This window comes from Epinephelus moara, chromosome 10, assembly GCF_006386435.1.
Source record: "Epinephelus moara isolate mb chromosome 10, YSFRI_EMoa_1.0, whole genome shotgun sequence".
Taxonomy (NCBI): Eukaryota; Metazoa; Chordata; class Actinopteri; order Perciformes; family Serranidae; genus Epinephelus; species Epinephelus moara.
In genome coordinates this window covers 19,269,906-19,288,454 of record NC_065515.1, presented here as the reverse complement: position 1 = coordinate 19,288,454, position 18,549 = coordinate 19,269,906, and the positions used below count along the sequence as shown (strand labels likewise).

Below are 18,549 nucleotides of genomic sequence, written 5' to 3'. Positions count from 1 at the left end.
TTAACAAGATGTCTGTCCTTAAATTACAACATCTGCAAGCATTAACCGCCCACACCAACGTCTTAATCTTCCTTGTCACCGTCTTGTTTTAAAAGTCTATGAATTAAAGTGTGTGTGGGCGTTAGATTTGATAATGCTTAAGTCAGTCAGTCAGCTGAAATCTGAACTGAAAAGTGTGAAATTCATAAGTAAGAAGGAGAAGGCAAGTGGACATGAACAAGGGCTATATGTGGCCCTTCTTTTTTTGTAAATGCTGGTGTGTTTATGCAGACAAATTTAATAACTGTTTATTTTCTGGGGTGATTTTTATTGAATTCTGAACATGCAGGCCGCTCTGAAAATGCCATGGAAGATCAGATGATCACACTGAGTATGAAAACAATCTAAATTCAGAGTTCTCATCCACCAGCGGTGTCAGGCCGTGGCTTCTCTGGTGCTGAACAGTTGGTTCTCAAAGGTGTAAATCACAACAGAGACACGGGTTCTCTCACTTCTGCGTGGATCCAAGCACAGTCCTCTAGGCAGTGTTTATCATACAATGCAACCTTCATCAACAGTGGGATAGCTGTGAAACAGATTTGCTGGGGGTGACGCATTGGCAGGCATCTCAGGGATACACTGGCCTTAATTGGGCAGATAAATATCACGGGCTGTGCTCCTTGGCCCTACAGCACTGTTGCATACATCACCCTGAATGCGGACTGACCACCAGCAGTGGGGTGCCGCCTGCCTGTCTCATCCTTGAAATTCATCTGGTGCCCAAAGTGCAATTAAAGAGCAGCGAGAGATTTCCTCCATCAGTCAGACTTGACTTGTAGCTGTATTCGGGTCCAGCTACAAACACCAACGTGGCAGAGGATTATCAAAGACACAGCAACCAGGCAAAGAGGAGAGAGAGAAGAGACACTTTTATATTTAAAATGATCACTGATGTCCTGTATAAACATCATTGTTTGAACAATCAGTGCTCCAGAGTAACATCGTAAACAAACAGCAAGAACTGACATCTGTATTCTGCAAACTACAAGCTCAGGGTTTTTAATAATGAGCAATTTATTGAATAGTCATGACTTTGGCCTTTCCAAAGCCCTCAGTGGGTACGAATTGCCCCTTATTACCTACGTGTTGTTTAGTCCAAATCTTCCCCTACCAGCCCAAGGGGCGGATCGAGAAGAAAAGCAGTCGATACCGGGCACCGTCACAGAATGTGGCGGCTGGCACACACATACACTGCATGCACACACCTTCAGTGTCTGTGGGTGTGCACACCTGCACATACCACACACATGCGCACACACACACACACTCACAAACGCACGCTCGAGAATAATCACTAATCCTCTTCAGCACTTGAACCTTGAATTGTTTGGCAGCCAGTGCTATTTATCATGGACTTATATGACTCACCAATGAGAGAAATAAATCAGGACAGGGGGAGACAGAGAAAGAGAGGAAGAGAGAGTTTAACAAACAATGCATGAATGTGTTAAGACCCTCTTCCCACGAAACTTTGCTCAGAGACAATCCATTGCTCCTCCTGAAAAGTCTGGCTTCTTTCCTACCTGATGACACAATCAGAGATATATATTAATATTTCACGGTAATAGCTTAATGTCATTACAAATGGATGAACAGAGACAGGGGATTGCACATGGCTCCGATGGTGATGGGTCCTCGAGAAAGCCCGAGCTTGGATATTTTAAAAGACACTCATCATAACTATCAAGGGCACTTTGAGAAGTATGACAGATGACAGTTTGTGTGCTCAAAAAGGCTTTTCAGATCTTTGAGAATTCATTTCCCATGAGCAACTGAGGAGTTTCAGTAACATGACATGTCTGAAAACACAGATGCAAGTTCGTGTTTTATATATCATCAACTGATTAACATCAAGTGATCTTGAATTTTGAGAGATAATGATAACGTATGACTCTGACTACAATAACAGTGGCACCAAAAGCCTTTCGTCTGTCTCGACTTGAGTAGATAGTCGGACTCAGACAAACTGATGAGAAAAGGGCCAGTAAAGAGCAGATCCGACCGCCCGCTGAGCCGAGCTCCTTCCCTGTGACTGGATGTGGTGTGCGTCTGTTAGCTGCCAACTGCTCTCCCAATTAATCACGACCCGGGTTCTAAAGTTTCACCTTTGACCTTTAGCGTTGTGTCAAGGCTCAGTGACAGATGGAGACTTTGTGATGTCACGTCAGATCATCCAGTGCACACACACACACGTAAACACACATTGGCCGAGAGCTGAGATGCGCAGAGGATCACCCATGGCAACGGTCGTTGGGTCAGCGGCTGATATGTCATTGTTAGAAAGCAGCTTGCCCTGTCACAGTCCCAGTGTTTCATTTTGACAATAAACTATTTGAAATGAGTTTTGTGCGTGGCCGCGTCTATCAAAGACACTTTGTAGCCACACTGCTAATTGAAAACACCAGTGATCATTCTTAAAAGTGAAAGCAGAGTGGTCCATGCTGAGGAATTTTGTTTATCATGAGCAAGATGCCGAGGCTGAAAGACACTGATTAGCATGAATAAATTAGAAACTATTTCAATAAGTGGGTGATAGCTTATCTTTGAATTACATGCCCAGCGCGGCTCTCCCATTGAAGATTAATTGCCTCTCACAAGGTATTTCGAAAAGTTCATTTTCATCAATTGATTTCCCTTAATTCATGAATTCCCCAGAAGCGCATGAAATTGGTAACAAGCTCTCCATAATCACGCTTTCTGCATCGTTAACTTCATTGGCAATTACTCATCATATGTATTGGTTGTGACATTTGCGGAAGCATGTTATTTTTGCACCATTAGGTCATGACAGGAATATTATCATAAACTAATGGTTAATTACAAGTTAAACAGAAATGGTGTTCATAGTTTCCCTGGATTTCTGTACGGAGCAAAGCTTGTTTCCAGCATGTTAAATAGTGGAACGTTTTATTCTTTTTATCAATCAGCCTGATCAACTCACCGTCTGCCGATAAAATTACTTACTAAAGACCAATTCATGCACACAGAACAATGAAACATCTGACAACAGAGGCTGTTCCAGCAAATAACCAAGAGCCTGGACATGGGGAAAACTGTTTCTCTATATGACTCTGGCAACGTCAGTACATTGCAGGGAACATTTTGGAGGCTCGAGGTAGAATTGTTCAATGCTTTTTCTTTCTCCAAAGCTATCATCACCTCAACAGTACATTATTGTTACCACAGTATTGGGGTCATTTCTGTTTCAGTCAGAGACAGGAATGCTGCCTTGAAGCAAAAAAAACTGGGCCACTGAAATAAACCGAGAGAAGAATTTAACTTCAGGGTTACAAGTAAAGTAATAGGCAAAGATTTTACTGTAAGAATTTATGCCAGGTGCGTTTACAGTGATACAATGAGATTAAGGTTCTTATGAAGATGCAGCACCAGAAATAACAACTAGATCACACCCACACAAAAAAACTACTACAGAGGAATCCCATGTTAAAAACAACAATTTGTACTGGCATCATATTAGACTATTTTAAAAACACGAATCTCTGATGTGTTGCAGTTGAAGCTTATATACAGTATTTCATCATACTGTACTGTTCTCACACTATCACACCCCATCATTGGTCCCTTAGGCGAATTCCTGCAGTACATTAATAGGGTAAATCACTGGATTCATCATACGTAATGATACCATTATGGAATAATGTTCATCAGCTAATGTGCACTTGCTGGGAATCTATTTGTGTCTTTAGTCGTTTGCTGTCTGCTACAACTCCTCACATCTCCATTCTATATTAACCTACCCAACATTTTAGCCACAAGGAGATCTTAGAATATGAAGAGATGCCAAAAACCAGACAAGCAATAAGGGCTGATGAGGTTTTATGTCTCTGCCCTGCCATTCCAGCACTTAGTCCACCTCCTCTATTGCTGCTGGGCTCAAATAAATGGAAAGAAAAAGAAAACATCCCTTTTTTCCCGACTATTTTATTGCTTTTTATTATTAGCGTATAGTTGTGTGTGTTTTCTGTTGAAAGTGATTGAGATTGATATGTTTAATAACGCTATGAGAGAGTAGCAGGTGATATTGGAGATAAAGCTGGAGTGACTTTCAAAGTTTGTGGGCTGGGAGTCAAGAACGGTTTGTTATGTATTTGAAAGCACACACTTCGGGCACTTGAGCATGTGCCAGTGCACATACATAGACATATACCATGCTGTCAGATAGAGTTAGTTTGATTTACGGTTTTGCCTGTCCAGTCCAGTGTACGAATTTAAACCAGTTTGATTTTATGCAAACCAGCTAAACTTGCATTTATCATTAAGACACATTCTGGCAAATTAAAAAGTAGCCTGCATCAGCAACATGTGCTGATGGTATGACGGCGCTATAGTAAATCTGACTTGTATTGCTTTAGTAATAAGCTCTATGAAAATGTAATATTATGTTTGTTTATAAACGGACTAATGGTGCCAGTAGTGTCTGTAAGGCCGTGCACAATTAACTGCTGAGCCGAGGCCGGCAACATGAAGTTTCAGTAGAGGTGGCTGGCTTTAGAACATAAAGCACGTCACCTATTTAAACAACCAATCAGTTTGTAGTGAAGTCTGCTGGTCAAGTCAAAATGACCGCAGATGGCATGTTCGCCTGCTGCGACAGGTGCTCCGTCCCTGCTGAGCCCTCTGTTTCCGTCCTCGTGTGCTGGTGTCGGGCGGTGGGTCGCTGCTGCTGCTGCTGCTGCTGCTTGCTGTATGTGCTTATGCTCCCTCAGATACACCCATCCTCAATGACTAACTGGCTGCTTACTTCAGTTTTTGTGGCGTATTTATTATAAATACAGTCCATTTGATGCTTGTTATGTTTTTCCCTGTTCATCACTACTACAAATGCAGCTGTATTATATATTCAGCCACAAAATAAGCCTGAAAAGCTGGAAATCAGGACAGAAGTACAGGGAATTGTTGCATTGAGATGATACACTGTCTCATCTTGTTGCATTGGTGTAAACTGGCAGGTTTTTAGAACATTGCAGAACGTGAAACTTGTTTCGTTGCAAATCTTTGGTCTGAACTTAGGCTTTAGGAAAAGAAACATGGTGACAGCGTACCTTAAAATAACTCAAAGTTCATGATGCTGATGCATGATTATGTGGGTTACATTTAATAGTGATTAATTACTTTTTGTAGATATACATACAAACAGTGCATGAGAACAGCCAGGCGTGGTCAAGAATGGTGTGCCATTAATCATCCTTGTTGTTCTGTTTGAAATGTCTGAATGTAAAATAAGTGGCATTGTTGTTTTGCCATTAAGCCGGCAGCAGAGCCAAATCTCAGTATGTTTAGGTCAGACCAATGGTCCACTGGTAAACCAGTCCGGTCCAGTGTTTGACTTTATATAAAACCAATTTAAAAAATGTTTAAATTGGCTGAACCTTACTGTCAGTGTTCCTGGGACACATTTTAAATCTAAATAGTCAACCTTGACCAGCAAATGTACACATACTTTTTGCACACATGGTTTTTGTGCAGTACATATAAGTACACTGACTGACCCCAGCCACTAGGGTTATGTGTTTCTGTCACATGTGGTGAAAAACCTTGCCAATAATGACAAATTTTTCTTTCTACTTGAATGAACTTTTTCCAAAGTTAAGTACTACAAATTATCTGGGCCTGCTTTATGACACTGCAAATGGAGGTAATCCCTTTGAGTAATAGAACCTGTCACTGTTTATGTTTAGTTTCCGTGTCTGACACCTAATTAACGGGCTGAAAGTTGGTTCTTTCTTGCTGCCTGCAGTGAGGAAAGGGAATTGAAAACCTTAAGGAATAGCTGTGTGGGAACTGTCTCATTACTGAGGTTTATATTACGCCCTACAAACACAGGTATATTTTACAGGTATATTATAATCCATCTGTATCAATGTCATCTTAAACAAGCTGCGGTTTGGGGAAGCTTTAGAGTAGGTATGTTTAGAATTGCACAGAGCTATTCAGAGATCTCCTCAGGATTTCTTCACTGTATCAAGGAAAAGCTGAAAAGTAAAACTCAAATCTGCACCTAATCCAATTTCAAAGTGCTGCGTGTCGTTGATTAAGGACGATCCGTACTCAGATCAGTAGGAATCTGTATTTTAATACGACCATCTTATTGTGCTTGGATATGCTCGGGGCAGTTTCAGCACTTTAGCCTATTTCTGCATTTTGTGTAGGATGGTTGTGGACAAATGAAGGAGTGGAATTACAGAAAATGAAGCAGAAATCTCTTTGCTTTTCTCCTGCACTCCCTCTCAGCTCTCCCTGATTCCTCTACCTCCCCAGCACCCACACCGCCGTCCATTACAACAAGTGGCCGGGCTTCCCCTCTGTGCTCTAATTGGAAAGCTGGATGGCAGTAGGTTTAGCCAGTAATGGGGTCCTGCAATTTGGTAGCAGAAGTCATCCTGGAGAGACCTGTCAGAATTCATAGAAAAGCCCAGTTGTGTGCATCCCACTTTGCAGCTCCAGAAGAAAACCCCTGCATTTTAATAGTGCAGCTGTAAGCATTTCCGTAATTCAAGGTGGCGTCATTAGAGGCTTATTTATTCACCCGAGGCGTCTGCCAGGAGGGAGATGACGCCGCCCAGATCAGCTGTGGCAGCTCACTCTCAGCACCTCCCGCAGAGCTGGAGAAGAGGAAATTAGAGAGGAATGGGCAAACATGACAATCATAGCATCGTTACTGAATTAGCACCTAAAGAAAACAACAAGCTGTGTGAGTAGGTATGGAGAGATGGGTTATAATGCTCTGTTGTTCAAGGGGCAGCGCAGTCACGACTGTCTCTGATGTTTCAAGAGGTGCAGGAGGTGTAAAAGGGATAATATAGGGCACTCAGAGAGATGCACCCTAGAAAAAAAACATGGTAATGGACTTTGCAGGCTTTCAAGGTAATTTGGTAACCAAGAAATTGGCAAGCAAGGATTTCCGCAACAATGTCTAGAAGGCTTTTCACAGCGGGGACGAACATCCATGTGAATAATATGCACCGAAGACATGAACACAATCTTTCTCTTACCTACTTTAACCAAGTAGTCGCTTGTAGTCACAAACAGTAAGTGAGAAGGGTACCAATTTGTCAAAATGCCCTGATTTAAAGGTATTTCTGAATAAGGACATTTTTTCAAAGAAACGTTTGACACTTGGGAAATATGCTTATTTGCTCTTCTGTGGAGAGTTAGATGAGAAGATCAATACCACTCCCATATCTGCTCATTAAATATGAAACTACAGCCAGTAGCTATTTAGCTTAACAATAGCTTAACACAAAGACTGGGAATAAGGGGAAACAGCTAGCCTGGCTCTGTCTAACAGCATCACAATCAGACCGCCAGCACCTCTAAAAAATCTCCAATTAACACATGATATTTCATTTGTCTCATCAGTACAGAAAGTGTAAAAATGACAATTTGCAGTTTTACGGGAGCTATGTGCCAGACGATTTCTTGGCTGGAGGCAATAACTTACTCCAGGCTTCAGTGTTTGCCTGGCACCTGATCAGTGCCAAGAAATAGTCCAGCATGTAACCCCTTTGTAAAGTTGTGGATTTTCAAATTTACGGAGGGAGCCAAGCTAGCTGTTTCCCCCTGGCATTGATCTTCTTATCTGAATCTCCACCAGAAAGTGAATTAACATATCCCCCAACATGTGGAACTATTCTAAATAAATAAATACTCTGTCATAAAGACATATTTAGCATTTTGCTACCTGTCTCTAGCTTTGGGTCTTAACTACGTTTAAGTGTAAAAGCATTGCAAAGTTTTTACTACAAAAATCCCTGTACATTGGGGTAAAAGCGGATTGCTTTAAAGGAGTTCTAAGTGATAGTCAGAGCATTAATATAGCATTATATATGAGGTTCATGTTAGTGCATGTGTGTGGTATCCCTCTGGCTAGATAAAAGCCCTCAGTTAACACTGTTAGCTCCATCAGAATTGTTAATGTAGATAGCACTGTCAGCCACCTCCATGTTGAGAGCCGCGTGCAGACAACCTCTGAATCATAAGCTGTTCCTCATATGAACTGTCGACAATGGAGAGTGCAGGAGGCAGGACATGACGCAGATTACACCGCGGTGACTTATCTGATTTGTAATTTGGTCACAGGGTCTCTTGCCGTTCCTTGAATTTGTCCAACGATTTGGCACAACCCCTTACCGAAGTTCCCAAATTTCGTAGTCTCTCCAGTTAGACATTTTTGTTGCCATCTTTGTGTAAAGGATCCTTCTCAATTACCTGCTCTTTTGTCACATGGGCTCAGTTGAACATTACATGGATTTTTGTTAAGGAGCTGGGAGGTCTGTTCAATGTCCGATCCAACTGATTCAAACTTCTGTGTTCTCACACACAGCTTCTCCAGGTTTGCAGTCCACGTGTGAAAGGGACTTTAGATTCGCTCTGGACATTATATGGAGCTCTTTTCAACACTTAATGGAAATTGTTTTTAGTACTTATCGCGCTTCAACTATGTTACAGTCTGCCAATACCTCGAATGAAAAATTGAAAATATGCACTTGAAGCACACTGCCAAACATTGATTGGGTCAAGGTATTTACTATGCTGCTTCCTGAGGAAGGGCACTGACATTCAGTACGCCTAAAGAATCCATGTTAGACTCTGTTCCTTTCATCCAGTCCAGGTGCATTCTCTCTATTTTTGTATGAAATGCAAGACAAAAAAGAAGAAAATGATCCCAGCCGTTGTGACCAGAGGTTGAATGCCATAATTCTGTATGCAAATCTTGCACATATTTGCACTGAGTTTCTGTATCACACCAGTGAGAAGGTAATGCCAGAGCTGCCCTTACAATGCTGTTCACTGTCAGTGTGCTCACTGTAAGGCTAGGACTGTGTCCCTTTTGCTGTGTCGACTTTTAACATTGCCACTGATGATAGTGTGCAAACTAAACAAGCCACCACTCATACACACATACACACATTCATATGCATAATTGTAATCCAGTCCAAAATTACCCAGTAATCACTTTCACCATTTAGAGCCAGCACAGAAAAGTAAACATGAACTGAACACTTAAACTTCTGCAGCCACTTGGTAACTTGATTTTCTCATTAGCGGGTGTGGAATTTCAAATAGATTTAAGTTTGTATTTGCCAGCTGGAAACCCCCTTCAGTCCTCAATATCAAGTGTCCATCCTATGGCCCCTCGGCAACAATGCTTGCAATGTCTCAGCACTGTAGCCTAGCAACGAGACTCTCACTTATATAAGATCTTGTTTAGGATGCTTTTTTTAATTAGGCACAACAGATGGCTGAATCATATTTTGTTTATGCATTAGCTGTGTCCGAGGTCCCTCTATCACTCATTCACTATTCCCTACATAATAATAAATGCTTCATACTGAACAGTGAGCAGTAAATTAAGATTGAGGACATGTGAATCCTCATTTTGCACCATGGCTGACAGCAGAAATGCAAAAGCAAAAGTAATACTGTAATAATAAGTAATATTAGAAAAAAGTTGCAATTATTTTTGTTCTGTTTTTGGATTTTTTTAAATTTAGGGTTGCAGTGATATACCGCTTTCAAGGTATACCATGATATGAAACATTTTACGGTTATCGTACCATGAACATTTGCTTAGCTATGATATTTTCTAAAAGCAACTGGACGAAGTCTCACCTTTATTTAATTATTCTTAAAAGGGAGACTTTTACACATACTTCAATTAAAAAAATAGTTTTAAGTTTCAATTATATTAATAAAATGTTTGTTTTCAGCCCTCCTGTTTTCATTCCTGTAAAGCCCAGTTCACCAAAGATTTGCGACGAGACAAGTCGCAACAGGCAACTACTTATATAATTTGTAGCTTCTTAAAATATGAATGAAGATAGTGATAGTGAGATACTGGCTACAGTTGTGTTTGTAGTGATGATGAAACAGTGAAAACATACAAAACGAGCATCAGATGGACTGTATTCATAATAAATACGCCACAATTATATAAGTAGAGTGCCAATTAATTAGTCAGTTAGAATGTGTGTGTGGAGGGGGCATAAGCGCATACAGCGAGCAGCAGCAGCGGCAACTTACCGTCCATCGCTGGAACACTATGAGGACGGAAACAAAGGGCACGATGGGGATGGAGCAAGCGAACAAACCGTCTTTGGTTATTTTGACTTAACCAGCCGACTCCACTACAAGCCGATTGGCTGTAGAAACAGCTGACGTGCTTTACGTTCTAAAATCAGCCGCCGGTGATTTGACCAGCTGAGTTGCAGGTGACACCATCAGCCAGCTTGAGTCAAAGTCAGACGGCCAGTTCACACCACTGCAACTTTACTCTGCAACGTTCTAAAACGGTTCGTCTTGTTGCGGATCTTTGGTCTGAGCTGGGGTTAAGGGTCATTCTGACTGATATTAGTAATAATTCTGTAGTACTGTGATATTTTCTGAGATGGTTGTTCTACAGTGAAAATCTCATACCGTTGCAACCCTATTCTTAACCTTGCCATAATTCAAATTTATAAATATATTTGTGGCGAATCAAATAGAGATGCAGAGAGTAAATATCCCCACACAGCAGTTATCTCTGTCTTTACCTCAAGCAGTTATCTCTTCCAAAGGTCTGAGCTGATTGATGATGTCTAACTAGAGTAGTTTTTAAAGACATGAAATAAAATCACGGGTTATTGTTTGGTGAATAAATTACTATTCTGTTCGGCACAGACGTTGTATTTGTTCTATTTTTGATTGTTCTCACTGATCGTTTATTCTGTTTCCAGGACTTCTTTGTTATTCTCTGCTGGAGCAAACAGTGTTATACAGTAAAGCAACTGAGCTACAGTAGCTCTGAGCTGAAAAACTGAGGGCTCTTCATCTGAACCTTTGAAAACCTCTCAGTCCCTGCTAGGGAGAGATAGGATCAGTAGACAACCCCAACATTTTCAATTTTGTGCTATCAGACACTGAGGAGATGTGTCAACAGTGGGGTCCTACAGCAAGTAAACACAGGAGTCTGACAAGCAATAACCTAGATTCAACATCGCCTCCGGTCCTCTCCCACTGAAGGTCCGCCACTTTCATCTCATTTAGATCCAGATCTGTTGATCAAAAATGACGCCTATCCCCCCGCAAAACAGAAAACACCAGCGCTGAGAATGTTTTCCAGGGCACTCCTTCATATCATTGAGCGCTATGCCTTTGTGTGGCTGGGTCAATACAGTCTGGGGTGGTACCATTTGAGAATCATAAAGGTTTCTTTTTTTCCTTGCATGATAGAGGTTCCAGTTATATGAGGATTGATGCTTTTAATGATGCACCATCCTGTATTTGTCTGTAGGCTATTTGCTCTTAATATACAATTAGTGCTGGTACAGCCAGTACACTCAGGTTGTGGCGCAGTGTTTATGGGCTTACTGTTGATGAGTAGTGGGCCCAGACCACAAATCATTATTTTCAGTGCAATAAAAAATTACTTTCTTTTTATGCCTCCATGTTGGCGACAGCCGTGGCCACAGGCATTATGTTTTCTGTCTGTCCATCTGTATGTAAGTCCCATTCTCATGAACGTGACATCTCAAGAACACCTGCAGAGAATGTCCTCAAATTTGGCACAGACGTCCGCTTAGATTGGTTGGTTCAAGGATGAACTGATTAGATTTTGGCGGTAAAAGGTCAAGGTCACTGTGACCCCGTAGAGCATGTTTTTGGCCGCAATTTAAAAATTCATGCATTAATTAGGACAAAATTTCACACAAATGTCTAATAAGATGAAGTGGTGACATTTTATAACCAAAAGGTCAAATGTCAGCTTCACTCTGACATCACAATAGTCGGCAAAAACACTCTTCTGTCCGTTGCAGGAACAGAAGGGAAGACATTTGAGTTAGATACATCCTGGGTGTTCACCTTGAAACTTTCCTGATTGTATAGGTCTTCTGTGCTGCCAGGTTGAAGATGCATATGAAGCATCCACATTTTGGATCATGAAGCTTCTTTGCAGCGACATCCATATTTAAAGCATTGTCTGCTGTTATGGCTACGTATGGACGGAAATTGATGTAAACTGTAACTGCAATAAGGCTAGTTCGTGGAGGCAGAAACCAGCTGTGTGTGCCATATTTAAGGAGGGAGGATAAGAGGAATAAAGTAAATCTAAATCAGTGCAAAACATATGGTGGATATTGTCATTATTCATACTATATGTCCTTAGACACATCCTCTATAGTGCTGCTCATAATAAGAGTGAAGAGGAGGGTGGCTGTAGTTAAACCGGACAGAGCTCAATGACAAAAGAGACCACGTGACTCTAAAAAAGTGTAGGTGGGTCTAAAGAGGAACTCTGGAAATTGTTGAATCAACTTTTCTTTTGTTAGTTTTTTAGCAGGCATCAGGAGGGATCAGAGGGCAGAATAGTTTGAAGCCCCAGACGACTGAGAAGCCATTACTGTAAGGCACAGTCCACTGCAGAAAAACTCCCTCAGAGATTCAAATCTTGCAGATTAAAATAGTGTCTCATAAGCCCGTATGTGTGTGCGCCCGTGTGTCTGCATGTGTGCTCGGTTGAATGTGTTTAAATGCCTTTGTGGGTGGCTGCATGTGTGTCTGCGTGTGTTTGGAGCAGCCTAAATACCGAAGCTTTTAACATCAAAGCTCCGAGAGGATTTTAAGTGCCCAGAAACTTGTCAATTATCATTGTAAGTGATGTCCAGCAGGGACTGTTGATGAGCTGCCCTCAATAGAAAAGAACTTCACTTTTCTTTCTCGAAAATGTGCTTTTCAGGGACTTTATGGATTTATGATACACAGCTTCCAAACCGCCTAAAGTGGTTTCAGACCTATGAATCACTGCCCACATCTCATTTTTCGTTGAGTGATTCAGAAAGGTCTGGTTTTGTTCTTGTGAATAGCTGCTTGAGAAACAACTGAGCCAATCGAAGCCTTTGTGGGTGGGACTAAGTGACTGCCAAGCTCTGTCAGGAAGTATTAAACACAGTTACGGTCAACAGCTTAATCACTGCTCAAGATATATTTAACAGTAAAATAAACACAAATTAATCATGCTCATGATGATCTCATTGTTTAAAAAGAAAGGTGTGTGTATCGTGCACTGTAAGCAGACACATTGGGACACTACTGAACACATGCCTGACTTTACTGCTTCGCTAACATTTGCTGTAGACTGTTTCAAACTAGACAACATAAACCTTTTAAACAGGTCCCTTTGTATTTCCTGTTGAAATGTTTGTTAATGCAGTAGCTGACAGTAAGTAAACAGGAACCAAGCTGTTGCTTAGTAACAGATAAGCAATGAAACAGTACATAAAGCTATTGTAGCTAATGCTGCATTCAAATGGAACTCATGAGTTCAAGTTTACGACATAGGAAGTCAAGTTCACAAATTCGTTCATATGGTCTCCTCTTGTGAACGTGGTAAACACGACCCAATATGAATGCCTTTAACAGTATACCTCCAAAAAACATATTCGCACACAACTGTTACCTGGGGACCTCTAGTAATTTGTAATAATTACGAAAATCATCCGTGATCCTAATTCTGTGCAAATCTGCCATATCTGTAATTATTCCAGAAAAAATTACACTGCAAATTTCCTACAATGTTTCACCAAACACAGAGGTCATGTGATAATATTAGTCCTGTGCAAATAGGCATCATTGTGATTTGGGGTTGTATTTAATTTTTCTGGTTGTTTTTTTTTTTTTTTCCACAACTTTTTCTACCTTTTTCCTGGTTAAGAATTAGGTTATGGAGGCTGCATTGGCAATTATAAATGAAAGTTCTGACATCATTTTGGTTGCAAACTCATCTCGCTTCACAGCATGGAGACCCATTTGCAGAAAAACTTAGCTCAAATCCATCAGAAGAGTGTTAGACCAGAGGTCTGATCCGGTGCTCTTACCGTTTTTGAGGCTATCGTTGTTCTGCCTTCACAGGTTGTCCAGCCTTGGCATCACATCCAGGGGATAATGTCAGTAAATTTGAGTAAAATACAGACATTGCTTATCCTGTGTGACTATGCCGCATGAACCACAGATGTGGGGGGGTAATTTCCGAATCACATGAAGTTCCCTGGTAATACTAGTCATGTGCAGACAGGGCCTTAGTCCCTAGAAATGCCTATTATTTTGTGTTTGGCAAGGGGAAAATCAAATGCCTTCCCCTGCAGAGAACATTTAACGAATTGGCAATGTCAAAGTGAATCATGGAATCTGAATAGAAGGTACCTATAGTGAGATTATAGCAAAGTGAGGGGTTATTTAAGTATAGCATGTACTGTATATCCTCACTCAAAACTGAAACACAGGCCAACTCTCACTGTTAAGACAACCGCCATACCTTCCTTTCCTCTCTATTATTATTACATATGGATGATGTTGGTAGATGAGGCACAGGTTGAAGATTTGAAATGCTAATCTTGTGTCTGTATTTCTTTTTTTTTTCTAGTTCCTCCCAAGATATATGACATTTCCTCTGACATCACAGTAAACGAAGGCAGCAATGTGTCGCTCATCTGTACAGCCAGCGGGAAACCTGAGCCAAGCATTTCCTGGAGACACATAACCCCATTAGGTGAGTTCACTTCACCTCTCACATACCTATGCTAATGAATGGCTAGGTGGATAAATGGATGGACGGACGAATGGATGGATGAATCGAGAGAGGAAATGAGGAAGCATGGACAGGATCAATAGGTGATAGACTGAGGACGAGAGAGGACTGGTAGTTATGTTGCGGATAAAGAGATGGAAGGGGGGAGGGACGGAGCGAGAAATGGAGAAGGTTGAATGGATTCATGACAGAGGGAGGGAGGGGTAATGGATAGATGTAATAGTATATTCAAGCAACCATACAGTTTCATGGAGACAAAGAGACCTGAGTACATATTGAGCTCCTGCAATAATGTTGCCATTCAGCCTTGTGTCGTAAGGGTGGAGGCCATGGCTAATTCATTGTTTTTCTGTGAAACAGTTCAGGAATAGTGTCCACCCACTGACAAACAGACTCCCTTCAGCTCTAAAGGATGGAGAGAAACAATAGTAAGATAAGAGAATTACTTGTTTACATGCCTAAAAATAGCATGATAGATCCAGCTTTACAATTTAAAGCAAGTGGCTGATGTGTCGACATCTCCAGACCATCAGACCATCAGATATACTTTATCCACTTCAGATTCAACCACTGGTCCATCCCACATATTGAGGCATGTCAAGTTAATGCAACCACTTTCTTCACCAGGCTCACCATTTAAGAAATTCGCACTGCCCAAACATTTTTTTGACATAGTAGTACTAGCGTAAAGATGACACAAACCAACTTGTGTACAGTAAACTTATGATCTTCAGTAAGCCATTTCAGGAGCAGCTTGTGTTTCCTGAATCATTGCACCACATGTTATCTAACAAATCCATCTGCAGTGTCTTAAAGACAGTCTTTTGAAAAACTCATCATTTAAAAACAATCACATAAACATAGCCACAAGCGCCAACGCTGGCTTGAAGCCCATTGACCAGCAGAAGGAAGCAGCTCAATTTCCACAATCAAAGCCACAAGCAGAAGTAAGAGGGTTTCAGTCTTCACAAAGCCGAGCAAATTCACTTTAGCTGGTTTAATTCAGCATGAAGAAGGAGTGAGACCATTCACACACTTGTTTCATGATAACAATGTATGCAGCATTTCAATAACTGCACGCTCAAAGTCCCGCCTTCTGCTCCCTCTTTATGGGTTATGAGCAGAACTTGGTGGGAACATTCAGGAGGTTGTGCAGGATGTCTGCACTGAGTTATATCAGTTATGCCCCAAGACAGCTGGAGTCAAGGCCTACTACCTTTTATAAATGTCGGCCATTTTTTAATTGTTTATTTTCTGACTCTATGTAATAATGACGTCACAATGATGTCAGTTTGTTAGCTGGAGGTAAAACACAACTCCACCACAGGGCTGTAGCTACACAGCAGTTTTGAAATGTCGTCTTGTTGTGTTATTGGGAGCCAGAATAGAAGGAGCCATGACTCAAAACTTAAATTTTATCGCATACCAGCCGCCACTGCCCGTCAACAACAACAAAGACAACTATGGTTAAATGCGATAAGACGAAAGGACTGGACTGAGGCGATCATCAAAAATGTGCAGCGCACACTTCAAATCAGGTTAGGGGAAAAGTATTAACTGTCAAGAGATGAATAACGTTATGTGTATTAAGGGTTATCATGTCCACCTCATCAGAAATTGGGGAGATATTAAAAGGAATATTGGATTTCTCTGTAATGCTAACTTTTTAGTGCATTAGCTAACGTTAGCTTCAATAGCATTACAAACCCTAAACACTACCGCAGTCCTGTCAAATCATCCATCCACTGAGTGAGAGCATACGGGTCGGCCAGTTTGATCCTGTTGGTCAGTGTTTACTTTGAGTGACCTGATATGGTGTGTTGGTAAATTCAGACTGACGCTCTACACTAAAATGAGAGCCCTGTTGGTCGAAGAAACGGAGCGTTATATTTCTACATTAATTAACGAATGGTTAGGTTAATCACACATTCATTGCCAATAGTGCGCTCTGCCACTCCAAGAGTGCTCTGGATAACTGAACGGTACATTCAGACAGCATTCCAAATTTACAAACAGTTCAGTTTGTTTCAGAGTGCGCTCCCGCAATTGGTATGAGTATTTCTGAATGCACCATTCGCATCATCTTCCTCCACTGTCTAAAACAAGCCAACACAACTTGCTAGCTAGCACTAGCTAATGTCTGTGGAGAATTGTTTTGCCTCCAGCTAAGCCCCGCCCACCTAAAGAACATCAGACTGTTTACTAACAGTAAAAGGGTCTGTATAATAGTTTGATAATAGTAAGCATATTTTCAAAAATGTTGAACTGTTCCTTTAACTCTGGGTTTGGTATTTCACCTTCAGGTTTTTACATGTGTCCGGCATAATGGAAAATGTTCTTTCAGAAGACCATTTCCCATGAAACTAGCCACCTCAGCAGTCTGTAATAATACTGTATATGAGGAGACTGAATAGCTTAGTTTCTGCCTCTCAGTATGGCAGCTGTTAGAGGCTGTTAGTGACCTTAACTGCAGGACCTTCATATGGGTTTACTTTAAGTAATGAAATCAGCAGAAGAAAATGATATCCCCTTTTAAAATACAAAATACCTATCCTGGAAAATGTATCCACATGCTGTGTAAGTGTTAGTATTAAAATATTAAACAAATTATTCCTGCGTCTCACCTTCATCCTTTCACACTTACATTTTAAAATGACACTCTTCAAACACTTGCACAACAAAAGACACACCAAGCTGTGGACTTTTTTTTACTCACTTAAGGCATTAATTAATGTGTTACCACACAATCAAACACGCAATGTGTATTTAGGATTTCTAGTCTAAATATTGCAGCTCTCATCACTGCAGGGGGACCTCCGATTTGCTTCTTCAGTTTGTAAACTACCATTTAAGGTGCATTAACAAAGATTTTTTTGTTTATTATCATTATAATTTATTTAGGTGGCTCCTAGTCCGAGCACACATACACCATTAAGTGCTTTGAATACTGAATCCTCCCTTTGAAAACTCATTCCAAAGCATTTAACTGTTGCTGCAAAGCCCCCACCCAGCCACTTCTAGTCCTCCCTCATTTTCATATTAATGGATTAGAGCATGCTGTGCTTATCTGATAGCTGTGAGGATGACTGCATTTATCTTATGGCTGTCAAATCCTCCTCTCTGGTGTGCTTGCCCTGATTGCGTTAGGGGAGTTTTCAGAAGATGATCAAAAGAGCCATCCTCAGAGTCCGAGTGGCAGTCACTCATTCTACTTTGAAGTGTCCACACTTTGAAGTATGCCAGGGAAGAAATGATATGCTGGTCAAATGAAAGGGCCCGGGACTAAATGTAATCACAGACTGTCTCCCAGCACATCAGAAAGAAAGCCATTTGCCATGGGATCTTTGAGTCGGTTATTGTAGTGAGGGCGATTTGTCCAAAGGACGTGGTACAACTGAAAGGTTGTAATAGGCTAATTACCTATCGATGGAATTCCATTAAATCTGTTGGATATGCAGAACAGTCTGCTTCGACCAGTGCCCAGGCAACCTGAATGTGCAGCCACAGCATATGGTAATATTTATCTCAGTTATGAATGACCCAGATAAAAGCAGACCTGCAGCCACCGCCTGAACCAACACATTCTCACTCCCACCTCATCAAATACCGTTGCCTGGTCAGTGGATCTACACTCTGACACTCTAGGTACCCCTCCAGAGTCAGTTTTGGACACTCAGGGTCAGGGACGGTGTTTACATATATTGTGTCTTTTCAAAATAAACTTTAGTTTTCACAGGAAATGTATAGTTTCTGCTTGTTAATTAAATGTGGTCCTTTTTCAAAGTAAACATAAAGTTACAATGTGTAATTTACGTGGTTGTTTATTAGCAAATATCAACTATTGCTTTCATAAATATATATTTGCTAAAGTGTAATGCAATTCACATACAAATGGAAGCTTTCTCATAGGCTTAGAATGATTTCTC

At 41.0% G+C, this 18,549-nt stretch overlaps 1 protein-coding gene across 3 annotated transcripts in view; it reads left to right on the top strand.

Annotated features, from left to right (window-relative positions):
- Nucleotides 1–18,549, top strand: part of negr1 (neuronal growth regulator 1) — a 190,829-nt gene that overhangs the window by 71,399 nt on the left and 100,881 nt on the right. For all 3 annotated transcript variants that reach the window (XM_050055376.1, XM_050055374.1, XM_050055373.1), the window contains exon 3: nucleotides 14,459–14,584. In XM_050055376.1, coding sequence (XP_049911333.1) covers nucleotides 14,459–14,584 — 126 coding nt within the window. The remainder of the gene's footprint in view (nucleotides 1–14,458; nucleotides 14,585–18,549) is intronic.